This window comes from Clupea harengus, chromosome 8 (genome assembly GCF_900700415.2).
Source record: "Clupea harengus chromosome 8, Ch_v2.0.2, whole genome shotgun sequence".
In the NCBI taxonomy this organism is placed as follows: Eukaryota; Metazoa; Chordata; class Actinopteri; order Clupeiformes; family Clupeidae; genus Clupea; species Clupea harengus.
Genome location: NC_045159.1, coordinates 12,955,254 through 12,974,181, shown reverse-complemented (window position 1 = coordinate 12,974,181; position 18,928 = coordinate 12,955,254). Strand labels below are relative to the sequence as shown.

Genomic DNA, 18,928 nt, shown 5'->3' with positions numbered 1-18,928 from the left:
CACATAAAACCTCAAAGTGAAGCAAGACAACTTGCGTGTCATGCTATGGTAAGAAATAACACAACATTTATTTCTGCACATACTCACATCGACACATGTATCTATAGCCTAAAACGACAACCTGTGCAATGCATGATTTAAGCACTGCTTGTGTGTGCATGCAGTGAGGGTGAGAGGTACCAACAGGTGGGAGGAGTGTGAAATCGAATCCCTTGCCCCTATTAGAAATAATTTGCTGCTAGTACTTGCTGTAGAGTAGACCAAGGCATTCTGGGAATCACGAGGGTCACTGCGTTTACTGTTGGAGGAATTGGAGTCACCGGGTCATTGCCACTCTCTCTATCTCTCTCGCTCTCTCTCTCTCTCTCTGCTGGGTGGTTGAGTGAGCAAGAGGCACAGGAAACTGCTGAGGGGGAGAAAAAAACAATCGCACAAAGTCTTTGTTGCTTAGTGTAAGCGTGCAAGTGTGTATGAGTGTGTGTGTTTGTGTGTCACAGCGCAGGACTGTTACAAGGATACATTCGTTTGGTGCGGGAAGCCGGCAACGGCACATGTGGATTATTAACGTCACAGAGACCTGCAGACAATCAGCTGTCCCCGGTGATCTAACCCCTCTCGTCGCATCGGATGAAGACCGCTGACGTGATTTTCTCCGCGGCTGAGAACTTTCCCATGTCTCGACGGGACCAGCGCTACAGGAGAGGCTTAAAGGGACGGTAGGTGTTATCTCTCCAGTCAGTTTTTCATGTGACCTAATGTTCATTTTATTCTGAGAATTTACTGCACAATGAACTCACGCTCAATGCTGGTTCTTAAAGGCAGAAACTGAACTGAGCATGTATTTTCTTTATTTTAAGACAGCTAGATTGTGATTAGTAGCAGTGGTGTATAAAGTACCCAAAAGCCATACTTGAGTAAAAGTAAAGATACCTTACTGGAAAATGACTCAAGTAAAAGTAACCTTTTAGAATACTACTTGAGTAAAAGTCTTAAAGTATCTGATCTTTACTGTACTTAAGTATCAAAAGTAATTTTCTGACATTAAATGTACTTAAGTATTGGAAGTAAAAGTACAAGTAAATGCTGTTAATAAAAAAGCAAAGGGTCAGAATTTTGAGAATTATGAAGTTTATTCCGACTAGATTGAGCATACTTATAAACTGGGCCTTATTTGAACACAATTTTAACACAATAGGCAATACTAAAGCAGCACCGAAAGTAACAACCCAGTCTTGAAACTGAAAAATGTTTTGTTCATCTTCAAACAAAACGTCCCAAAAAGCCATTATGAATTTTTTTAATTGTAGGCTAATCTTTGTAACATTTTGTGAATGGGCTGCTGAGTATCCCAAGGCACAACCTGAGAGCCATAAACCTGGCGATCTGATACAAAGCCATAGCATTACATCAGGATCATCAGTTTTACAAGCAAGTTATCTGTACAGTGACTGTGAAATACTTTCAGCAACATGCACACACATCCCTTGAACAATAATGTTACTAGCAGCTATTTTGCTCCACACTGCTTCGTTACTGTACTGTAGATTGACACCATCCTAGCTAGCTAGCTAGATACCTCGCCAGAGATGGAATAAATAATCTTTGTAGGTTATTGGCTAGCTTGAAATATTATATACAGATCTTACCCAGCGGTGAAAGAACATGACTAGTCTACAAGGTTGTGCTGGTGGCATTTAATGAAGAGGTCGTGGGGTTTCTCATTTTTCGATTGAGACCTGTGTGCTTTTGCTTCGATTATTGTTGTGTCCCCTTCGTTGTTGATCTTAATGTTTTGGATATATCCTTCCACTGCATGTTGCAGTCCATTTTGCCTTGATCTGGAGGATATGGCGGAGATATTACTCCAAAAAGAATCACTGACACTGATAGACAGTACAGTGCATGAACGAGTTCAAAAGACGTAGCAACAGTAACTAAGAGGACGGGGCTTTTGCTAACGGTCAATTCATAGTTTTCACGTGACGTCAGAATGACCAGCTGAAGGGCAAAAAACACATTCCACACCTGTCTTAACACTGGAGTTTATACAGGAACCGACCACCTTTCATTCAATATCATTTAATATCTCCGCTTTAACATTGTCTGACTTAGGTAGTAAAATGCTAGACAGTTGTTGCTCGTTTGGCTGTTCAAATCGGCGAAGAGACAAGCCCGGATTTTGTTTTTATCGCATTTAAAACCCGCCCACATTGCTACCAGTTGATTGTAGACGTCTTCTGGGTCAATTTTTCTCGGACACACAGTAAAGCAGCCATACTTTTGGAGCTGGCAATAAAAGCAGTCACCCTGTTCTGGTCGCCTCATTTATCAGAATAACTACCTAAAACAGGAATAGATCAAGTAATAAAGTCAAGAAACAAAGCATCAACACAATTCAAATTGGATTACCCGGTTTCTTCTCTGAGATTGCGACAAGTACCTAAGCAAGTAGGCTAGGCTAGTGTATTTTGTCATCCAACTGGTAATACTACAATGCCAGTAGAAAATATATGGGAAGATAATTTAAGTTGTCATTCGCCAGACCAGGTGTTCGTACTTGTTTAAACCAGAAAATTGTGTCAAATGATAAAGAACAGCGTTGGGTAGGCTAAAGGCTGCTAGCTAACAGCAGGTAGCTCGTAGCTAACAGCAGGTAGCTCGTAGCTAACAGCAGGTAGTTCGTAGCTAACAGCAGGTATCTCGCTAGCTGGTAGCTAGCTATTAAATGGCACTCATCTTTGCTCTGATTATGAAGATGTTTTTTGTTTTCACCTTCCAGACGACAGTGTTGTGAACCCATCCACTTCTGAAAATTAAATAACTATCTGTGCTTTTGTAGGCTTTCAGTTTTTGAGATGTGTAGGGGGATGGATTTTCTATTAGATAGATGTAAATATCTCCACACTGGAGCTCTGGCAGGGACTTCGTCGAGGTTAAAGAAATAAAAATGTCAGCGGGTGCAGTACATGGATCAAACATTTTATTTTTTTCTAAATATCTCTGTCTGGCTATAGTGGTATTGTCTGTGGTTGATGGCGATCGTAGTTGAGTAGGCGGCACTGCTCGAAGTTGTCCACTGTTTAACGCTGTTTCGCTGTTCTTTTTGCCCGTCAGCTACCTATTGTAGTCACGTGACTGAAAACTATGAATAGCGCATTAACGTGCGCTAGGACCACTGATTCGCCAAACCTGCTTGCAGTCTGTGTTCTACCACAGTCCCCGACGTTGGTCTCGTCACTCTCATGATTATTTTTTTTTCTAAAGATGATTTGATTTTGTAACGAGTAACGAAGGTTTCAAGGGAAATGTATCGGAGTAAAAGTATCAGTTTTCTTTGCTAAATGTAGCGAAGTAAAAGTAAACAGAAATATAAGTAGTAAAGTACAGATATCCAAAAAAACTACTTAAGTACAGTAACGAAGTATTTCTACTTTGTTACTATACAACACTGATAAGTAAGCTAGAAGGCCAAGAAGTAGGCTACCCTACATGCTATAGATAATTAAGGATAACGGTATGAAAAGGCTCTGTGGAATGTCAGTACATGTATGTCAAAAGTTGTGAAATAATTTTTAATTGGCTGATGTAAGTCAGTGTTTTATGTGATGTGTTGTGAAATCCGCTTTCTGATAAACATCTGTTGTGTGTTCCCACTCGTCATTCCCACCTCTGGTCTACTTTCCTCCCAACATTTTTCCCTCAGAGCAGAACAGATTGCATAACTTCAGAAGGGATTTCTCCCTTAAAAACAAAATCCCTTTGGATATCATAGCTTTATGTAGTGAAACCCTGGTTAAAAATGTCCTCCCTGCTTTGTAGATGGTGGGTTGTGTGGACATAGAATGTTTTTCAAAGGAAATCTCTTTGACTGTTACAGCATGCCAGGGGAAACAGGGCTGGGGAGTGGGCCATGGGTGTGTTCACATTTGAACATAAATGGCTTTAGCACACTGACTTTTTCACTCTTTTGTTCTACCACAAAGCTGAACAACTTCCTTTTGATGTTGTTGTTTTTAGAGAAGTTGAGGGGGAAAACACTATTTCTGTGGTCAACTTAAAGAACAGAATCGCATTAAAAGGGTAACGGTTGACATGGAATAGGGAGATCAAATGCTGTAAAAACACTCACCGTTTTCAGTTTCTGTTCAATAACAGAAACTGAAAATGCCATAAACTTTTGTTTGGGGTCACTGTGTAAAGTCTATGGGGTGATAAGGTTTGGAATGTTTGCTGGTGCTATTTAAAAACAGAAAAAAAACACAGATGGGGAACATATGCGCTACATCCTGCCCAGATGCTCTCAATTGTAAACAGAGAGAACGAACACCTGAAATACTCATTGTTCTATACTAAAGCTGGTTGTTGTTTGAGTTCTTACTCTGAGTCCTTATGTAAGAGACGTGACAGCAATCACAAGAGCAATTAATCAACATTACTCAACAGCTCTGAACAAACTCTAAATCAATTCTAGGGGGGGAAAAACAGAGAAAACTAAGGACACATTGGGACACGAAGGCACCTAAATTCAAGACAAGCACTGCAGAACAACCACTGCCAGGGAACTGAGATAATCCGTAAACATCATGTGCTGTATAATGAAAGTGAATGAGCTGTGGGCAGGTGTAGTCTGTGTCCAGGTGTTGTCTTACGTCGGGTAGGAGTTCTGTTCTGGATAGGCGTGCGTCATAGTGATTGTTTGTGTTGATGAGGATGAGGTGTGTCATGGTGCATGGTTCGTAATGTTACATATATAAGAGGAGGAAATTAGTCGGACGGAATGTAGCTCTGGATGTCTGAGCCCTGGGGGTTTCATTCCGTTCAGGAAAACTCAGGCACTCACAGACTTCCACTGCAGGAGGCGTCATAACCAGCCAGAACAGCTCTGTGAATTCCCAATTGTATTCATTGAGATAAGTCTACAAGGCTGTTGACTTGAGCATTAGTGTACTTGAGTTTTGTGTACCGTATGTGATGTACATCCAGTGTGAGTGAGATTAGGGGAAATAAGGTTGAAAATTAACTGATTAACACCACCATGTGCAATGTCTGGTGTCCAATGTCTTGTATGCTGGCCAAGTGCTTCAATGGTCTGCTCCTTATCCTGGAAGCAGACACACACACAAACACACACACACACACATTATGGAGGAGGAGTGACAGAGAGGAGCTGGCACTGATCTTCTCCACACGCCACACAAGTCATTAGTAATTATGGTGGTACATCAGCTACCCGGAGTCTATGTGGGTAATTGAATTTCCTTAGTTGCCACAGGAAATTGAAACGGGAAGGTCTTTTATAGCTGAGGGAATATAAGTGTCAGTATTAGTGTTGGAGGGAACACTTTGTGAGTGATGATGGACCAAAAGACCCTGTCCAGATGAACTATTTATTTCCAGTGGTAGACATGGGCTCAGAGGGTTGTGTGGGTGTTTGTTTGTTTTGTATCATCAGCTGAATCATCCACACTGGTTTCAGGGTAGTTCTGCTGCTGTTGCATGAGGAAACCAGGTGAGCTGTCTGATGTGGTAACTCTGTCGTGTGAGACTTCACCAGACAGTTGTGATGGTATTGTCTTCAGACACGAGGACTCTTGACAGAATCAGTATTGTTATTATGTGTAGTAAAAAGTATTTTTTCTGGTTACTGCAGTAGCCATTTGTTTAGTTGGTGTTCTTGGTAATTGTTCATGTTGCATAACGAAATACAAAGAACCACCATCACTTTTAGGCAGCCTAGAATTGTGCATGATGGCTGTACCAGGAACTACTAAAGGAAACTGTCCTTCATTTCAGTGGTGTGTGTGTGTGGTGATGGTGGGGGTGGCATGACATTGTTAGAGAAGCGTAATCATTCAAAGAAATATTCCACTAATTTAACCATTAAGGTATTTCCACCTGTCACTGTTAATAGTCCAACAGCGTTTCCAAACAGCTGAGGTTGTGAGTTGTTGTTCCATGTTGTCTGTGTTTTATCACAGAAGTCGGTAGGAAAAGCCATCCTGATCATATCTCTTTATGGTCCTCTCCTTGGGAGAAAGGCCGTTATGACCAGGCTTGGATCTTGAGTGTAAGTTGTACGCCTTTACATCTCATGACAACATCCCTTTCATCATAAGCCTGTTTGTCCATCAATATGTTGTTTTAAAGCACTGTTATTAGTTAGTGGTTGAAGTTATTGGTTGAAGTTATTTTCCACCATTCACTGGATTTCAATATGAAGACCTTTACATGATCCCACTGACTTGGCAAATCCTCCAGAATCATATTAATGAGTCATTTGAGGTAATTTGCTCACTTGCTTTTGTAAGTGATTTCATAGCTACAAATCCAGGGTAAACATGCATAGGTTTACATAGCAGTGACGCATCCAGCACACGTGCCAGGATGAGTCTTGAGGCCAGAAATCTGAATGGAGCGGACATATCCTGAATGTTGTGTAGAGGCTTTTGCAGGCTCTAATTTTCATTGGCTGCATCCTCAAAGTGCTCTTCTGTTCGGAGAGGATTTACTTTCATAAACACATGGATGTGAATCCACTCCCTTGGTCTCCAGTGGCATGTCTTTCTTTGGGAAATATGGTATTTCATACCAATAACACTGAGCTTAACACAGAAATACAACTCTTCCGCACTCTTTTTCTCAAAACAGCTGTGCTCCTCAAATGTACGCCATGGTTGTCCCACCGCTGTCGAATATTGTTAGTTTAGGGCTGAAAAACAAAGGATCCACCCAAATCACCCAGCCAATTAAAGCATTATGTGATCTGGGTTGGATCGCTTACTTTGACCTTTTGCTATCATTTTTTTTGCCTCAATTGAACTATGGTTTCTGTGGTGGTAGTCTGCAATGTGAACTTTTATTTGAACTTCTCCTTTATGTCTGATGGAACTTTTGTGGTGGTATATTTTCTGAAACCACATACATGTCTGTCAGTGTCCTATATAGTGTCCTTTCCTGGCATTGATGAATCCCCTAAAAACCCCTTTCTGTTTCTCAAAATTACATATGCAGACGTTTTTTTTAAATCCCGTCATGGCATTAAAATGGCTTGGATGTAACTCTACACTTTTGCCTCATTTAGAATTTGCTGAGTCAATGAATATACATATTAGCTAGACTTGGCTTCTCCTCTGATAGCTCTTGTTTCCAACGTAGCCTCATGCTAATAATAATATATAACCCACCCCCCCTTGTTGGTGGGATTGGTTCTTTAGGTATGTGATGTATGAAACCCAGGCTGTCTGATTATGTGAGACTCATGAAATGTCATGTTTCATATAAAAAACACCATATGGACATGTGCACATGTGTCAACACAGTTAAAAACTTGATTTTGATGGGAGGGGGCCTTTAAGAATGTTGAGCATTTACATTTAGTCATTTAGCAGACGCTGTCGCTACACGATGGTAGTCCTTTGGGGGATCGTAGTCCCTCACATTGCGCATGCTCAGACACAAACGGTTTACGGCATAAGGCTCAACATCAACATCAACATATCTGGCTTGTCTTAACGCATAATGTAGGTTTGTTTAACGTAATATTTAATAATGTTGTAAACGGTTTAAACGTCAACATATGGGGCTTGTCTTAACGCATAATGTGGGTATATTTAATGTTATATTTAATTATGTTGTAAACGGCTAACAGCATAAGGCTCTACGTCAACATATGAAACGAAACTGGGGAGAGACTTTTTGATCCCCCACCTCATCTGTTTTGTCCACTGTGACATCTTCTTTGTTTTTAAATAAATGGTCATGTTTTCAAAAAACTGGCTTTCTTCGCTTTTCTCCATGATTGAAAACGGATCTGTCGTTGTGACGCATGCGCGCGCGGCTTCGCTGTCGACAGTGTCGCAAAATGACGCATGCGCAATGGGAGGGACTACGATCCCCCAAAGGACTACCATCGTGTAGCGACAGACGCTTTTATCCTAAGCGACGCACAATGTGTGGTGTGTTACCATGGTAACCAAGTTAACCATGGTAACTTTTTCTCCACACAGACAACACACAGAAATTGCGTGTTGTTGTCAGTGTGTGTGCAGTTATGTGCGGGCTGATCCGGAATGAGCGGTGCCCACGTCTAACAAAAATATTTTTTATACTATTTAGTCAAATATCACCTAAAGACTAATATCACTATTTAATTCATAATAATTTACTATAACATCATCAGCTGAATGGATCCAGTCATGAGGAGATGCAGGCTTTGATGGTGCACTGTAAATAAAACGCTGTTGTGTTAGATCTGCATTTCACAATGTAGCAAAACTGCTTGAGTATGGCTAAACAAACCATTTTACTGTGCTGGTGCTTCACTGTCATTACTTCCATGACGGGACAGGCTTGATGCCAAACAGCTGGGCCTCATTGTCAATCAATCAATCTCTCTCCCCTCTTGTTGTGAAGATTTTTGATGTTCATGGGAAGCCTGTAAGCACCGAGAGATATGGCCACTGTGCAATGTGACCGCACAAGATTACTCTTAATGATAACTCAACCGAGAGGGTCAACTGAGAGGAGGGGGGAGGGGGAGATTTCTTTGGATGACACTGTTGGGAGCCTATGCTACCACACCAATTGTTCTGTACCCTACCCAACTCTTGTGCTCTCTTAAACACGCTCTCCCAGGTGCTGTGAATGTGGCTCCATTCTCACCCACTGGTACTATGAGAAGGACGGCCGCCTCTTCTGCAAGAGAGACTACTGGGCCTGCTTCGGGGACACGTGTCACGGTTGCTCAGAAGCCATCACAGGCCTCATCATGGTGAGTGTTGACAGGTTGCATCACGGTTGCATCACAGTAGGTTGTTCAATCTGCTGACCAGAGGCTGACCTTTGGTGGGAATGTGTGGGATTAGTAGTTCCCTTCACTTTACTTACTGCACTTAATAAGATAGTTAGTAGGAGTATGCTATTGTCATTAACTGAGATTTTGGTAAGAGGATTTTGTTGAAGTTTGTCAACATTTTGCCCTTATTAGGAAGAGGATTGAAGACTGTAAATAAATCCTTCATAAAAGACGTGTTTGAGTCATAATTTATAACAATAATTTACTTGTCCGCGTTTTACAATTCATGTTTTGTCCTGGACAAAGGAGGTCAGTCAGGGGTACTTTAGTTAAATACAATCTTCTTACAGTAGCACAATGAACCTGTTTTCAAAGTTTTACTAAAGGAAAAAGAAGACTTACATAAGGTCACTTATGGTTCAGATTTCCAATCCTGAGGAAGTAAGAAACTCAGTTCAAAATTTTTTTCAATTTTTGCAGACACAGCAAATGCAGAATTCATTATATAGTGCCAGCTATGTATTAACACTCGTGCTTACTTTTTTTGCCTAATGTACATCACTATATGTTTAGAGCAGTCTGTGGCTTGTATAGATGTTGTATAGACTGTTTATACTAACTAATGACATACAAAAGGAAGATTTACCCAAAACACTTTCCACTTCAAGGCTAAAAACATAGAGGGCCCTATTTTGACGGCGAAAACGGCTGGCGGCCCCACCAGCAGACTTTTCACAAAATATCTATTTTCTTGGCCAGATTAGAATGCTGAAAGAGATTGCATTCAGGTTGGTCCAGGTGTTCGTCCCAACGTCCCATAACCCATATGCAGTCCGCATTCATGTAGGCTGCTGCTGCTCATGTGTTTTCCACATCAGGTTCTTTTCTTGGTCTCTGGGATATCCTGTGTCATCAGTATATCTTCACATACAGTCACCAGCAGCCTCGTATTACGCAAATTAATACCTTTTATATGTTCACTCTTTCCCGTTGATCCAGTGCTCTGCTAAACATGCTTTCACTCACCTATTCGGTTCGGCTGAGGCTCCTGCGCCAAACCGTCTACAGTTTGTTCCCAGAATAATTATAAAAAGCCGTGTAAAGGATACAATTTCGATCTAATTAACGAATACCATAGTTACCTGAGACGGACCTAATAAGCTTCTGCTCCCACAAGCCATACTGCAGCAAGGGCCAAAATGTCATTTAACATTTCAGCAAAGATGTAAGATACTGTATACATTTTTCGTTTCAGTCCCAGCTCTAAAGTTGCACATGTCTTCAATTAGATTAATATCACGTTACCCTTGTTTGGACATTTTACATGCTAAGCCTAAATCTCGAGAATGGACCGGAAAAGGGCTATATTGATTTCGACAAAAATAATGTTAGCTTGTCATGGGATCTAAGTGAACAAAACACCCTTCTTTTTTTACAGGCAAGTACACTGATAAACAATATAACAGTGAATGTTGCTAGGGCATTTTGAAAACAGTCTGACTAACTACAATTATGTGTCAACGAATTGTATTGTTTTGAACAACAGAAGAAGCACTGTAGTTTATTCCTTGTAAAAGAGCTCCTGACGAACACTGTCCAGAACCTGCGACGATGTTGCTATCTTACATTCTAATCTCGTCTGACACATTCAGTTTAGAGGGATTGCTCGACAATGCTATTGGGCAGCTTTAACCAAACTTTTCACTACTCTCCTCTGGCCTGGCTCTGCCCAACAGGATACTTTCAGACTGCAGGATTAAGCTGATTGTTTTTCCTCATGTGTCTCAGATCTGTTTTATTTTTTTTGTGTGAACAGCACAAATCACATGTCGTCTAGATGATAGAGATACTTGGGGGGTTTGTGGTTCTGTGCCTTTGAACTACAGAGCATCCGTCTAAAATAGAACCAGAAGAAGAAATACCACGTGAACTAACTCTGTTGTTAACTTTAGCCGCTTGAATGGAGTTCTTCTTCTGTTAAACAACTTTCATGTCTTCCCCAGTGTGAATGACAGTTAAAGTTAAAGATCTTTAGTAAATTCATCACTCAGGTTCAATTTGACATACAAGTTGTTAAATATTTCTGAGGCCCTACTTACTTCCCCTTGAAGAGGAAATCCCTCCCTCTTTGAAATGTCACATTTCCTTCCCCTTCACTGTAGCCAAAACATCATAGTTTGAATAATGACGTCATTGCACTCTCCTATTGTTTTGGCCTGACCTCTTCCCTGACTCTCCCTCCACGTCCCACTCTACAGGTGGCCGGAGAGCTGAAATACCACCCAGAGTGCTTCTCCTGCAAGTGCTGTGGACATTTCATAGGAGATGGGGATTCATTCACACTCGTGTCACGCTCCAATCTGTACTGGTTAGTTGAACATCTTTACATGAGGACACAAACAAATCCACAGAACACATGTAAATTACCTCTGCTGACAATAACATAATAACAGTCACTTTTTAGCTTTGAACATGATACACCTTTACCAAATGCTACAGGAAAATATGTATTGTTTATTAACTAACCACAGTGACCATTGTTACCAGCCACTTTTGGTTAATTTTTTCTTTTTACCTGGCAAGGCTATATGGAATAAACAATAGGCCATAGTTTACACACTTGTAGCACATCCAGTGATTCGGGGGGGGGGGGGGACATGAGCATCAGTTATAATGTGTTTGTTTCACTATGGGTTACTGAAAGTATCTATTCTGGAACATCTGGGAAAATGACTCTGATATGAACTGTGCACAAATATGTTTATTTATTCTTCCCAAAATAAGATTCCAGATGTCCACAAATATTATCTCCTTTTTTCCCTATTAGTGGGCACTGTTATTCGACCAGTACTGAACAGTGTGCAAACATGGAAGGTCCCACGGAGCCTCATACTGTGACCCTGGTCTCCTTTCCCCCCTCGCAAAATGGCTGCCGAAGCCTGTCACTCCACATGGACCAGGATGGAGACAGTGAGAACAACCACATATTTAGAATAGCAGAGTAAGTCAACATGATTGTTGAGCGGTATGTTTACCATGTTCAAACAGGCTGGTTTAGTATCTGTGCTAACTAAGGTATATCATCTTCATCACATCATCATGTCATCGATTGCTCCTCTAGGATGGATGTGACGCATGCCAGTGTGGATGTTAAGGCGCTAGTCCATGTGGGGGATAAGGTCCTTGAAATCAATGGAACTCCCATCCAGAACATTTCACTGGATAAGGTATGCCATGCCATATCATCTTAGCTAATTATACTACACTGCACTACTTTTGTGAGTTGCTGCTACAACACTGACATTTCCCTTTAGGGATAAACAAAGTAATCTGTCCGTCCATCCTTCCATACATCGATCCACCAGTACATTTATCTACAGTATCTACTGTATCTATCGATCTATCTGTACTACACAAAGTAAAACTATAATGAACATTTAAAGGTTCACGACAATGTTCTCTGTTAAAATGATAAAATCCTAAATACATGCCATAGTGGGACCGAAGTATAGTCTACCACGTCATCTTATTCTCAACCCTACCCATTCCCTCCATCAGATCGACCTGGTGATCCACGACACTGAGCGTTTGCTCCAGCTCACTGTGGAACACGACCCCCAGCGCCCACAGAGCACCCAGAGGAGGCCCACCTCCATCTTAGGGGAGGAACTGGATATTCCCACCAGCCTCTCAGAACCACCTCAGAAGAAAAACCCACGCTCTAGAAACATCCTGTAAGAGACACTTTATCAATAAACATTAACACTGGACACAGCATAACTTTTTACAATAACATTGGGGACTGTATAACTTATACAATAAGCAATAACATTGGACACAGCATAACTTATAGATCACCAGGCTGAGATGCTACTTGTAAAGAGAAAGTGGTGGTGGGTCACTGGACTTGCCTACTGAAAGAGAGAATAGCATCTCTTTCTCTCTCTCTCTCTCTCAGCCTTGACTCACTCCTTATCCCTGTCTCTCTCTCTCTGGTTCCTTCCTGTCCCTCTGTGTCTAGGCGAAGCTGCAGCACAGATAAAATGCCTAGCTCAAACTATTCCATGCCTTTGCTCTCTCAGAGGAGGGAGATAAACCGCTCCCAGTCTGTGCGGGAGGACACAGGCAACAGCGCCCACAGGATATTCCGGCCCTCAGACCTCATCCCAGGGGAGGTGCTGGGTAAAGGCTGCTTCGGCCAGGCTATCAAGGTGGGTCACACCTGATGAACAGAGATAATTTCGGGTCCAGGGAGTTTGTTTTCAGAGATATGAACTAATAAGGCTGCAATTGTATCAAAATACATAATAATATATTGCAATAGGAGTAGAAAAAGAGAAACAGAATATTGGGCTAAGATTCTCAGCTCAAATGCATGGGTGTTGGTATGCGTGAGGTTTTATGAAAACTCTACCATACATGATGGAGAGCGTTTAAAAAACATTCAAGTTCTATTCCCTCAATGGATAGCATTACCACCACACGTTTGTATTTATTATACAGTGCGAGTTAGGAAGAGCTGTGCAGTGTACATTTCTCAAAGTGAATCGCAATGTCCTCCTTCCTGATAAGGTGTTTTTTTTGCTTCTACCACAGTATGGCCGTCTATAGACAATGTTTTGGAATACAACTCACCACTAAGGAAGGTGTAGACAGAAAGTGGAAGTTTTAGGCATGCAAGTTGTCAGACTTAAATGTTGTAAAACGTTTATTTTGACAGTGGCACTAATCAGTTACGGTACTCATAATTTGTTAAATCAACCATTGACACGTTTGTGTTCTGCCTTCTATTGCTGTTCCAGCTGATGTTCATGCTTTGTGTGTTTGTCAGGTAACTCATCAAGTGACAGGGGAGGTAATGGTACTTAAAGAACTGATTCGCTTTGACGAGGAAACACACAAAATGTTCTTAAAAGAGGTCAGTGATGCTATATAAAGGAACAAGGGGTTGATATTGTGGTTGGTTGGTTGAGTTTGGAGTGTTCATTTTATATCAACATGCACAGCATCAGCTAGTTTCATGATGCCTTCACTGCAGGTGGTGTAGTGTGATATGTGTCCTTGCATTTACAGGTAAAAGTTATGCGCTGTTTAGATCATCCCAATGTGCTGACGTTCATTGGCATCTTGTACAAGGACAAGCATCTCAATTTGATATCTGAATTTATCCCAGGGGGGACTTTAAGACAGACCATAAAAAAAATGGTAAGGATCAGTTCCTGCAGACCTTTTTTCTCGTTTTGTTCCCTACATAATTTCATATTCTTTTACATATTTATCTATGTGTATCTGTTGTATCTGTCAAAATCATCCTACCATTCTCTGTGTAGTCGACCATTATATGTTTTTCGCCCCTAAAAATTGAAACCTCATGTATTCACACATTACAGGACAACAAGTATCCTTGGAGGTTAAGAGTGAGCTACGCCAAGGACATTGCAGCAGGCATGGTAAATCATCTATCCAGTATCCAATTGGTGCATGTGAAACAATGTTGCTGTAGCTCATTGTTAAAGGAGCTTTTATTACATTTATTACATTTGTGTGACATTTTATCTTGTAATTTGTTCTTCTTTTCCTTCTTTAAGGCATACCTCCATTCAATGAACATCATCCATCGTGACTTGAACTCCCACAACTGTCTTGTGAGAGAGGTCAGTGAGATTATATATCTTATTATTATACAGTATATAGCTCCGGAAAAAATTAAGAGACCACTTCAAAATGATCAGTTTCTCTGGTTTTACTATATATTGGTATGTGTTTGAGTAAAATGAACATTTTTGTTTTATTCTATAAACTACTGACAACATTTCTCCCAAATTTCAAATAAAAATATTGTCATTTAGGGCATTTATTTGCAGAAAAATGACAACTGGTCAAAATAACAAATAAGATGCAGTGTTTTCAGATCTCGAATAATGCAAAGAAAACAAGTTTATATTCATTTTTAACACAATACTAATGTTTTAACTGAGGAAGAGTTCAGAAATCAATATTTGGTGGAATAACCTTGATTTACAATCACAGCTTTTCATGCTCTCCACCAGTCTTTCACACTGCCGTTGGGTGACTTTATGCCACTCCTGGCGCAAAAATTCAAGCAGCTCGGCTTTGTTTGATGTTGAGGACGCATGAATTAAGCCAAGTACAACGTTGTCCTGGAAGAAAACTTGCTTCCTTCTGCTCTGACAATGTTCCCCAACTCTGAGGAGTGTTCAGCCCAAAGCAGACCTTTTGTATCCTCAATAAAACCCTGTTCTACTCCACAGAACCAGAGTGTGGTGGTGGCTGACTTTGGGCTTGCCCGATGGGTGAACAAAATCGAAGTTCAGAGTAGGCAGTCCCCCAAAGAGAAGGCTGGACAGCAGACACCACCTGACCGTCGCAGAAAATACACAGTGGTCGGGAATCCATACTGGATGGCTCCAGAAATGATCCATGGTATGTTCAAAAGTGAGATGAAGATTCATGTATTGGTGCTTTGAGATGCTAAGACAAGGAAAACCTTTCAAAGTTTAATTGGGGAAACGTTTAGAGAAAATATACAGTGGGGAAAATAAGTATTTGAACCCCTGCCGATTTCGCAAGTTTGGCCACTTGCAAAGAAATGTGTGATCTATAATTGTAATAGTAGGTGTATTTTAACAGTGAGAAACAGAATATCAACAAAAAAATCCAGAAAACTGCATTTTATAACATTTATGACTTAATTTGCATTTGATGCAGAAAATAAGTATTTTAACCCCTAGCAAAACATTACTTGATGGAATAACCCTTGTTGGCAAGCAAAGACGTCAGACTTTTCTTGTGGTTGGTCACCAGGTTTGCACACATCTCAGGAGGGATTTTGGTCCACTCCTCTTTGCAGATCCTCTCCAAATCCTTAAGGTTGCGTTTTCAATGGGAGGGAATGAGGAAATGAGGTTCAAGCCCAATATTCCACGTTACATGGCCCCATCCATAGTCCCCTCGATGCAGTGGAGTCGTCCTGTACCCTTGGCAGAGAAACAGCCCCAAAGCATAATGTTTCCACCTCCATGCTTGACGGTGGGGATGGTGTTCTTGGGGTCATATTCAGCATTCTTCCCCCTCCAAACGCGGCAAGTCGAGTTGATGCCAAAGAGCTTGATTTTGTTCTCATCTGACCACATCCTGTCTCCCAATCCTCCTTAGAATCATTCAAGTGTTCATTGGCAAACTTCAGACGGCCCTGTACATGTGCTTTCTTGAGCAGGGGGACCTTGCGAGTGCTGCAGTACTTCAAACCATTACGGCGTAGTGTGTTGCCAGTGGTTTTCTTGGTGACTGTGGTCCAAGCTGCCTTGAGATCATTCACAAGCTCCCCCTGTGTAGTTCTGGGGTTATTCTGCACCTTTCGGATGATCACCAATACCGCACGAGGGGATATCTTGCATGGAGCCCCAGACCTAGAGCGATTGACAGTTGTTTGGTGTTGCTTCCATTTACGAATAATCGCACCAATAGTTGTCTGCTTCTCACCAAGCTGCTTGCCGATGGTTTTGTAACCCATTCCAGCCTTGTGCAGGTCTACAATCTTATCTCTGACGTCCTTGGTCAACTCTTTGGTCTTGCCCATGGTGGTGAGGTTGAAGGTGTGAAGTATGATTCTTTGGACAGGTTTCTTTTATACACGTCACCAGTTGAGATCAGATGTACCTTGTTAGGCCTAATGAGGACTAATCTGTGTGCTTCTTGGGCACATAACTGGTCATTGGGAGCCAGAATTCTTGCTGTTTGCTTGGGGGTTCAAATACTTATTTTCTGCATCAAATACAAATAAAGTCATAAATGTTATAAAATGCATTTTTCTGGATTTGTTTGTTGATATTCTATTTCTCACTGTTAAAATACACCTACCATTACAATTATAGATCACACATTTCTTTGCAAGTGGCCAAACTTGCGAAATCGGCAGGGGTTCAAATACTTATTTTCCCCACTGTATTCAAATCGCTAAGCAATGAATTTTGTGTAGATGTTGTGTTTTTGGGCCTCATGTTGTCTTCTGCTGCTCTGTGTATAGGCGAGAGATACGATGAGAGAGTGGACATCTTCTCTTATGGGATTATGCTTTGTGAGGTGAGGCATACATTTTAATGGAGGCGGTCAGTGTTACAGAACCTGTGCTAAACATAACTAGTTATTATATTCCCACAAGACTTTCTGAATTCATGAATTCACCAGCAGTATGTATTATTGCTAAATGTTGTGTCTACTGACAAGTACATTGTTTTTGTCATGGAAACCTAGGCTTATGACTTCAGCGTTTCTCTCGCATACTCACTTTGTTATCCTCCACGACAGATAATAGGAAGGGTGTATGCAGACCCAGACTTTATGCCGCGCACTATGGAGTTTGGACTAGATGTACCTGGCTTTCTAAAACAGTTCTGTTCAGAAGAATGTCCTTCTTCTTTCTTCCCCATGGCTGCCCTTTGTTGTGACCTGGTTGCTGAGAAACGGTAAGACTTTGATCCTTTGATCTCAAAGCGGTTTTTACTTTATGCAAGTAGTTGAGATTAAAGATGTTAGCTATTTTATTAACTGTATAAACATTATACGTTAAAGAGGACCTTTTATGCTCATTTTCAATGTTCATAATTTTTAGGATCTACTGAAATAGATTTACATGCTTCAATGATCCAAAAACACATGATTTTCACCCTCTGTCTGACACGCTTTGTTAGAGCTCCTGTCTTAAGGTTCCCCCTCCAGATGAGCCCAGTGGGCTCTGATTGGTCGGGTGTGTGGGCAATAACATCATCATTGGGCAATAAGAATTGTGTTACAAGATTGCATCATCATGTAACAGAGGAAAAGGCTGGAATTTCATCAAGGCGTTTCAGGCAGCTGAGAATAGTGGTTTCTGTGGGAGAGTTATACAAAAAGTGATGAAACACACGTAAGGAAATGGAAAAACGTAAAAGGTCCGCTTTAATAAAGAAATTAAACATTTATTCAAAGTCTGTTGAGATGTTTGAAGTTATCCTCTCCATTGTTACCACTCTTTTCTTTGTTTGCATCTCCATTTTTATCTATAAAGGCCAAATTTTGCCACACTGGAGAGGTGGCTTGAAAATATTCTCTTGAACATGGACATGGGGCTCCCTCTAATGTCCGAGGTGGATGGTGTGCAGAAGGACTTCTGGAAAACCACATCGACAAATCGATCTTAATGTTTTTTTTTTTTTTTTTTTTTAAATCCGTGTTCCATATGCTCTGCACTTTAATGTATGTACATGATGATGTTCATCTGAAATAAAAGTTTTGTATCAAAACAAATGGCCAAGGGTAATTTGAACTGAAAAATTATGCCAAAATGGAAAGCTTATAAGCTTTACTTGCAGTGTTCACCTTGCCAGAGCTTTAAATAATTTCGAAACCGAATAAAGTGTCTTAAAATGGTTTCATAACCAATGAACTATAAATGCCACTAAAATTGGCAGAACAAGGCAGAAATAAATCAGCTTATGTCATTATTTTCTAAATTTACTTTTTACCTAATTAATCTAATTTTATCACCGACTGCCCAAATTCATGTTACTGCTCAGTGTTTTCCAAGTGAGTTCTATGCATTTCCATGACCTATGCCCCCTAGTGGCCATTCATGCTGTTACCCTCAAAGAGTTTTCAATAAAATGTATACAACACCATCAACAATGGATGTTTGCTCAACGTACTTTACAGATAATGTGACACAGACCACCTACACAATCACATTTGAATAAAGATGTCCACTTGGAGTTTGATATGGCACTTACTCACGATGCTGTGTATGCAGTTAAAATCTTAACTCACCCCTGGCTGGACAGCTGCAAGTGAATCACTTATTTCCCAAACGAGAGAAGAAACCAACAGAAAAATCACATGCAATATATACATTCAACTATTTTCACCCTGGATGTAGGACTGAAGTTATGTTAGAAAAAATAACCTTTGAATTTAAATCTTTTAAAATAATTAAGACTTCCAGAAATAAAATAATTTAAATCACACACAAAAATGTTATATTTGAATGTATGATGTCTGACTTTTTAATTAGAGTATGCATGAGGACTAAGGAGAGACGAAAAGGACTGATTGGGAGACCAGAGGTCATGTAATAATTGG

The 18,928-nt window shown here is 40.7% G+C and overlaps 1 protein-coding gene across 2 annotated transcripts; it reads left to right on the top strand.

The window, feature by feature from the left end:
• The first annotated feature begins 159 nt into the window (after positions 1–159).
• On the top strand, positions 160–18,475 carry LOC105902408 (LIM domain kinase 1-like). Of its 2 annotated transcripts, none has more exons than XM_031571949.2 (15): positions 160–716; positions 8,635–8,770; positions 11,053–11,162; positions 11,622–11,795; positions 11,916–12,021; positions 12,353–12,528; positions 12,816–13,005; positions 13,626–13,712; positions 13,868–13,999; positions 14,185–14,244; positions 14,383–14,448; positions 15,067–15,238; positions 16,842–16,897; positions 17,123–17,280; positions 17,506–18,002. In XM_031571949.2, exons 1-15 carry the CDS (start codon positions 628–630, stop codon positions 17,708–17,710), a joined length of 1,917 nt encoding a protein of 638 aa, XP_031427809.1. In that variant the 5' UTR covers positions 160–627; the 3' UTR covers positions 17,711–18,002. The 2 variants fall into 2 exon arrangements, with proteins under 2 accessions (XP_031427809.1, XP_031427810.1); XM_031571950.2 differs by having other exon boundaries at positions 163–716; positions 17,862–18,475.
• The last annotated feature ends 453 nt before the right edge of the window (positions 18,476–18,928 follow it).